General features: G+C 38.4%; 1 protein-coding gene across 1 annotated transcript; it reads left to right on the top strand.

Annotated features, from left to right (window-relative positions):
* The first annotated feature begins 3,150 nt into the window (after positions 1–3,150).
* Positions 3,151–5,355, top strand: LOC111905078 (zinc finger BED domain-containing protein RICESLEEPER 1-like). Its single transcript, XM_023900759.2, has 7 exons — positions 3,151–3,331; positions 3,776–3,878; positions 3,965–4,102; positions 4,195–4,247; positions 4,437–5,056; positions 5,129–5,195; positions 5,306–5,355. Exons 1-7 carry the CDS (start codon positions 3,151–3,153, stop codon positions 5,353–5,355), a joined length of 1,212 nt encoding a protein of 403 aa, XP_023756527.1.
* Positions 5,356–7,702: the final 2,347 nt, after the last annotated feature.

The raw sequence follows: 7,702 nt of genomic DNA, 5'->3' as shown, positions 1-7,702 counted from the left end.
GAGACGAAACCCCTCAAAGAGGCAACACCCCACCCCGATCTCCTACTCCAGACATGGAAATCCATCATTCACCCATCCCTTCACCCACACAAACTATCCCTACTTCCATTCCGACCATAAACCCCACTACCACTATTCCCCCAACCTCTTTTCCTATACCACCACCCATTTTCACTGATACAACAACAACCACTGCAAAGGTTACAACCAACGTATCTGATACGGGGGTTCATACCAGTGCAACCGAAACCCCACCCGTAACCGAACCACCTCAAACCGAAACTCATACAACCGAACCTACCCACACTCAACCACCACCGGAAACTACCCCACCCCACACTCAACCTGAATCCACAAAACCCACAACACCCCCAGCTTCACCTCCTCCACCATCTCCAGATAATGCCTCTGATGGAGATAACCCATTCCTTGGCGGTGATAACATGACCTTTGATTCAGTCTATTTTAGTCCGTTTCAGGTTCAGAGTGATGAAGAGGATGATGCTCCAGTGACAAAGAAGCATCTTAAGGAGCTCAACGAGAAGGTTGACTTACTTCTCGCCTCATCTTCCAACCAACAGTCCTCCTTATCTGAAGCTGCACTTCAGAAGATTGTTGATGCCTTCTCCAGGGCTCAGCATGATTCGGTAGCCATCGACACCTCTACCAAAGCCTGTGAGGCTGCGACCGCAAAAGTCGATAAACTATTCTCCGACGCCTCTTCTCTGTTGAAGTCATTACAGGAGAGTGCGGATTCTACCAAGACAACTTTGGAACCGATTGTTCAACAATTGGCCAAGTTCGTCTCAACGGAGTTGACCTCGTTCGCCAACCTTCGCCAATCACTAAGCGACGACAACTCGGCCCTTCGTGCCTCCATTGATGAGCGCCTTGCTAAGCTTCAAGAGGATCTTGCAGCTGAAAACTCTCTAATGGACGTTCTAGCAAGCAAAACCACCGCCCTCAAGGTCAAGAGCACTCAGCTATCCAACTCTCAACCACAGCTGGAAGCTCTTCGATCCGAAAGGGAGGTCATCAAGACATGTGTTTCGGATGTACACGCTGCCTTATCCAACATCCTAGAAGCACACGATCCAATTCTTAACCATTCGGTGAGGCGAACCCTTGCTGAAAAGCTCTCTCCTGCCATGGACCTTCTCAGCAAAATAGAAGGCTTACCTAGTTTCGTGTCCAATCCGAAACAAGAGGGAGAAGAGAAGAAGACCGGATCGAAACCACCTCCTTCCTCCAAAGCTACTCACACAACCGAACCACCTCCGACTGGTCAAGCTTCGGGTTCGGGTGTGAAGGACAAAGGGAAAAATATAGCTGAGGAAGAAGATGAAGATGAAGATGAAGACAAGGAGACCATTGCGGACATGTTGAAACGAAAGAACAGTCGCAATGTTGATGAAGATGTAAATCGTGTGGCGCGAGAGGCTGAAGAAGCCGAACGCAAGCAGAAGGAAGCCCACGATCTCCTCGAGAGCAGGAAGACTCTTTTCCCTGCATGGACTCGGGAGCGAATGATCAAAGAGGCCATAGACACTCCCAGCATCTTATGGCTCGAGCCGGTGATTTCATTCGACTGCGTTAATTCTGTCGATTCACAATTCGACATGCCGTTGACTCGAAAGGCGTTTATCTTCCACGCCTTCTCAAATATCTTTGAAGTCCCTCATCCGAACGCTGAGCTTGATAGGGAGCTCATCGACTTCTATCTGACGGCTGCTCGTCCTCAGTATCTGACTTGGAGCGCCCAGAAGATAGTGAGCGTTCGGGTACTGAAGCCTTACACCGAAGGTAGATTCATAAACGTTCGGTTCAAGGTGATTCGGGGATCTGCAAGAACTGCACATCATATCTCCCTGGCAGATCTACCGAACTTAAATCCTCATGATTGGATTGTTCTGCATAACATCCTCTTGACAAATGAAGCTGAATATGGTCCGATCATAGACCATATCAAGAGGATGATTGTCTGTTACATCATGGAGGTAGCCCTTATGGATCAGGAGGTAGCCACTGTCTTCAAGAAGAAATCGAAGATAGCTCATGTGGGATCGGCCAGTGATCTCAATCAGATGAAGATGGGCAAGATCGACCCGAGACGCAATTCGGTCATGTTCACTAGAGCAGAAGGACAGAAATGTCTCTTTGCTTTAGCTGACAAACATCTTTACACCACTGCTTGTCTAGAGCATGTATTATCGATCATTCGAAGGTGCAAAGAGACTACAGCGGATGATGTTAAGTACTTCAATGACATGATCCAGTGGTACATCAGGTTTAGGCAGACGATTCTGGCTCTTATCTCTCGTCTGTTTAACACCGTGAAGAAGGTACCTGGCTCCGCTGCTGGCCCAAGTAACAAATGAAGGTCTCGCTCCAATTGACGCAAAGGGGGAGATTGTTGGGTTGAAGTTTTGTTCAAGTGTCGCATCTTTGGGCTCGAGTATTTGTTTATTTATTTTGTATTCTGGTTTGGGCCTGTCCAACCGAGAGCCCATTATGTTTATTATATAAGTATATGCTTGCATGCATATTAGGTTAACGATTGATCTAGAGCATAACGATAGTATTACAAATTTCTTTGATCGTTCTTGTAACCTACCAATCCTCTACAGTTGATGTTCTTAATCGAGCTCTTCTGAGGATTTTATTTTAATCATTCGACACGTTTGATTCACTCTTGCCTTGTTCTTATTTTCGTGTTCTTGCTGTTTTACAATTACTTACCTGTTTAAGATCTAATCGATCTTCAAAGATTAACGTTTTAATCTCATCAATAACCAAGAACCTGTTACAGTTGAAGTATCACCGGCAGATAAAGTCGACAAGGAAAAGGAAAATACGCCTACAAATAGGAAAATATCCATTGTTTGGGATCATTTTCCAAAAGTAGAAGGCGCGAAGAAAACAAAATGAAAATGTTGTGGTACATTACTGTCATCTAATACTAGAAATGGTACTTCAGCGTTGCTCAGTCACTTAACAAATGTATGTAAGAACTTCCCTCTTTATAAAAAGCCGGATTTGAAGAGACAGTCAACTTTGAGCTTTAAGCCGACAAATAAGGGGGTGAGTTGTAGTGGGTCATTGGCTACACATTCATTTAACCAAGAGAAGTGCAGACTAGCCCTTGCAAAAATGTGTATTAAGGACAATCGGTCGTTTAGTGTGGTTGATGACGAGGGTTTTAGGGAGTTTGTTTGGGAATTGAATCCAAACTTCAAGTTTGTATCAAGATGGAGTGTAGCTCGGGATCGTTTATCCATTTATGAAGAAGGGGCAATAAAGGTAAAAGACATGCTTAAAGGCGAAACAGTGTGTTTAACTACCGACACTTGGTCGTCAGTTCAGAATTATAATTATATGTGCCTTACGGCACATTGGATCGACGATGACTGGGTTTTACAAAAAAAAGATACTTAATTTTTGTCCAATAGAGAACCATAGGGGTGAAACCACTGGGAGTCTTGTATATGAATACATTAGAGAGTGGGGGATTAATAATGTGTTTACTATCACGGTGGATAACGCATCTTCTAATGATGGAGCTATCCGTTTTTTAGGAGGATGTTAAAAGGACCAAATGATATTTTGGGTTGTAAATATTTTCACCTACGTTGTTGTGCACATATCATCAATCTCGTGGTTCAAGATGGCTAGGAAGAGGAATATGATTCTATTACTAGAATTCGAGGCGTTGTGACGTATGTTCGATCATCACCGGCTAGATATAAAACATTTAAAGATTGTGTTGCTTGTGCAGCTATTGAATGTAAACAAAAGCCATGCCTTGATGTTGATACAAGATGGAATTCAACATATTTAATGTTGGAAACAGCAGTGAAGGATGAACAACCCTTCGACAAGTATATTTGCCTATTATTTCTTTATATTATTTTGTTTCTTTAACTAATAAAACTAATATCCAGTGTGTATTTTATTTTCTCCATAGGCTTTACACTATAGATTCAAATTATGGAGCCCATTTTCGAAGTGAAGTCACTGATGATTGTGAAGGGAACACAAGAAAAAGGAAAAGAAAAGTTAAGGTCATGGGTGCTCCGAGTGAATCTGAGTGGGAGATTGCAAGGTATGATTCATTTTTTAAAGCTATTGTTTTTAATATTATTTGGTTATATATATATATATATATATATATATTGTTATTTGTATTTAATATAGGAATATGATAGAGTACTTGAAAACTTTTTCGGATGTTACAACCAAGATATCTGGTACAAAGTATGTAACATCGAATACATTTTTTTCCGAGTTTGTGAAAATGCAAGCCACAATCACTCGAATGTGCTTGAGTACGGATGAAAAATAGAAAAATATGGCAACGTCAATGAAAACCAAATGTGATAAATATTGGGAAGACCTTGATAACATGAATTTTTTGTTGTATGTTGCTGTTGTTTTAGATCCACACTTCAAATTTCGATATATCAGTTTTTGCATTGAAACAATTTATGGTAAAAATTCTGAGAAGGGCAAACAAATATTAGACAAGGTACAGAAGACTCTTCAAGAATTGTTTAACCACTATAAGGATAAATTAGAGAAAAAAAAAGTACAAAAGAAACAAGGTGGTGTTTCTAGTGACATGTCAAGTAGTTTTGGTGACACAACTATTGACTTCGAGATCGAGTTTGACAAGTTTGATAGTGCAGATCAAGAGAAGAAGAGTGAAGTGGATATATATTTAGCATATGGAAAAGAAAAAAGAGACGATAATTTTGATATTCTGGGGTGGTGGAAAGCAAACGCAGTCAAATTTCCTATATTGTCTAAACTAGCTAGACATCTTTTGGCAATGCCGATCTCCACAATTGCATCAGAGTCGACATTTAGTACTGGTGGTCGTGTGATAGATAAATATAGAAGTTCGCTTAACACCAAGACCGCTGAAGCCTTAATATGTAGACAAGATTGGCTACGGTCTACACCGGCATTTCTTGAGCTAATTGGTACTATCTCGAGTAAACAAATAGACGAATTGAATGAGAAGTTGGCGGCTATAGAAATCGGTAAAGTTTTCTTTGTAATCCGTATGCTTTCAGTTTTAACTTCATATTTCAAATACATACTAATATCGTTATATTTTTCTATGTAGATACACTTTCAAAACGAAAAAAATCCTCCAATGATGTTCAAAAAGATATGGATTGACATCCTAGATCGTAAGTAACATATCATGTTTTTCCATTTTTTTTTGGTTTATTGTGGTTTTTTGTTTGCCTTTTTGCCTTAACTTTTTTATGTTTTTCTTTTTTCATATTTATGATTTAAGATGATCAAGCTTCAAGTGGAAAATGGAAAAAGACATTCGATGGATTTTGATGATAATTTGAATTTAGTTTTTTTTGGTGATAAAAACAAGTTTAGTGTGAATCATCTTCGTTGTACTTTGTGTTTGTGTAAGACTATGTGGGCTGCAAAAGGATTTGCATATCATTAGGAATTTAGCCAAACTTACTAATGGAATGTGTCTTATAAGATTATAACAAATTCAAATTCAATCAAAATTCAATTATTAATTTATTAGTTTGTGAGAGTAGTTTCAGTTGTATTATTGTTTTTTAAGCCACTATGGTTTGATACAGGGGAAGCCGCATCTTTTTTCTCTCAAGGTGGATTTCGGATTGTTACTTTAGGCCCTCTCAAGTAATTTGGTTGATTTTAATGTTTCACAAATTTTCCCCCAACCACAGGTTATTCCACGATTTAATCTTGACATAAATCAAGCATATATCAAACGTCATTAGTTCAAACATCAGTACATCACTGTTTACATTATTTTACTTGAATAAAGATTTTAATAGCAAAAGTCGTATTTATATAACCACAGGTTATATATACATGATAATTAAATAATATAAATTAACAACTAAAATCCATATCTCTAGCAAATGCTTTGAAATGCAAACTTATGTATTCTTAATATTATTATACATTAACTTGCTTCACTTGACTTATATTCTTAATAAATTGTGTTTTATAATCACCTTAAACACATAGGAATGCATGCTTCTTTGGCTTTGAGCATTTCTTTTTCATTTAAAAGAACGTATCGTGAGGTTGTGTATATTTGTATGTACTTTTGTTTTGGGCTAAAATGAACAGTTTCAATAATGAAAAAAAATCACACCGTACAAGCTGAAATGCACATGGTTTTTAGTTTTTAAGGTTTCAAAAATACTACACCATTAAACATCAAAAGCCTGCACTAAAGGCTAGACACGGTTTATAACCGAAACCGCACCGATACAAACCGAAACCGCATTTAAAAACTGAAAAACCGAACCACTGAAAAACCGCACCCAACGGTTTTAAGAATGCAAAAACCGCACCATGCGGTTTGCGGTTCGGTTTTCCCCTAAAACCGCACCAAACCGCATCATGTGCTCCCCTAACTTAACACAAATAATTAGCCTATCATGGCTATATCTCGATAAGGACCGTCCAGTCATGTGTCTCAATGAAGACCCTCTAGTCTCACGTCTCGGTATGGACTCTCCGTTTATAACTCAATATGTACACAGAATAATAAAACAACATAAGTCACAAAGACATAATGCATAATAACATATATATCAGTATGTGACATCCCCATTTTCAATGTTTGTTTATGCTTTATAAAAATCAGAGTACCTCTTTTAATAAAGATGTTGCGGAATTTGTTCCTAGTAAAACATGATAATCGCGTTATCAAAGCACTTCCGACGAAAAGTATTTTTATTCATTTTAAAACATTTGGGATGTCATCGTCAATATATAAACATAAGCATAAACACAACTTACATTCATTATCACTAGTGATTTATATCTCCTTAATCTCTCAGTGTAATGTGACTTCATATCAACACCTGTGAAGTAAATAAACTGAGTGGGTCAGGTTGGGAAACCTGGTGAGTACATAGGGATTTCAATCCCACAATGTTATACCATATATATAGTTTAAACTCACAAAATATACCATTTCACCATATATATAAACAACTCTTATCCCACCCCGTCGATCCTCACAACGAGGCTATCCATATTCTCGGACCTAAGATTAGCCGTTTTACCTAATCCATACAGCCGGATCAGAAATGAACGACTTTACCTAATCCATACTCTCGGACTAGGGACAAATGACTAATCCATACTCTCGGATTAATGATGAATGATTATGCCAAATCCATACTCTCGGACTAAGGACAATGACTATGTCTAATCCATGGTCTCGGATCAATGACATATACTAAAGTTCTATTCTCAGAGTATAAGTCACTCGTACTCGTAAGAAAATACTACCCAATATTCCTCATAATTAATTTAGGTTTACTCTTCATCCTAAATCATCATATATAATCAGGTATGTTCTTTAACATGTATTTCAGGCAACATCAATTAACTCGCACATAAACATATAATTAATACTTCAATCAATACTTGTATTAAAATCATGTTTATGAAAGGGACTATGCACTCACCTGGGAAGGTGGTGACTCGACACTCGGACAGCACTTCGTTACTCTTAAAACAACTTCCTCGACAAAACCTAGTATCATTACCACTAGAGTTTAGTCTGATATTAACCGCGACAAATTAATAGTCTAGCTATTATTATTATTATATAACCGTTAAATAACACTCAATATAACTCATAATAATAGCCCAAATACTTATTATAAGGTCCTAA

The sequence above is a fragment of the Lactuca sativa genome, chromosome 9 (genome assembly GCF_002870075.4).
Source record: "Lactuca sativa cultivar Salinas chromosome 9, Lsat_Salinas_v11, whole genome shotgun sequence".
NCBI lineage: Eukaryota > Viridiplantae > Streptophyta > Magnoliopsida > Asterales > Asteraceae > Lactuca > Lactuca sativa.
The sequence above is the reverse complement of the archived record's forward strand: the minus strand, read 5'-3'. Positions and strand labels throughout refer to the sequence as shown.

What these genes read in the sequence shown, in the direction of transcription:
- LOC111905078 (XM_023900759.2), top strand. Translation starts at nt 3,151, where the DNA reads ATGTGTATTAAGGACAATCGGTCGTTTAGTGTGGTTGATGACGAGGGT. An exon ending in TGTTACAACCAAGATATCTG is followed by an intron (nt 4,248 to 4,436) that starts GTACAAAGTATG and finishes CTGTTGTTTTAG; the next exon opens with ATCCACACTTCAAATTTCGA. An exon ending in ATGGATTGACATCCTAGATC is followed by an intron (nt 5,196 to 5,305) that starts GTAAGTAACATA and finishes TTATGATTTAAG; the next exon opens with ATGATCAAGCTTCAAGTGGA.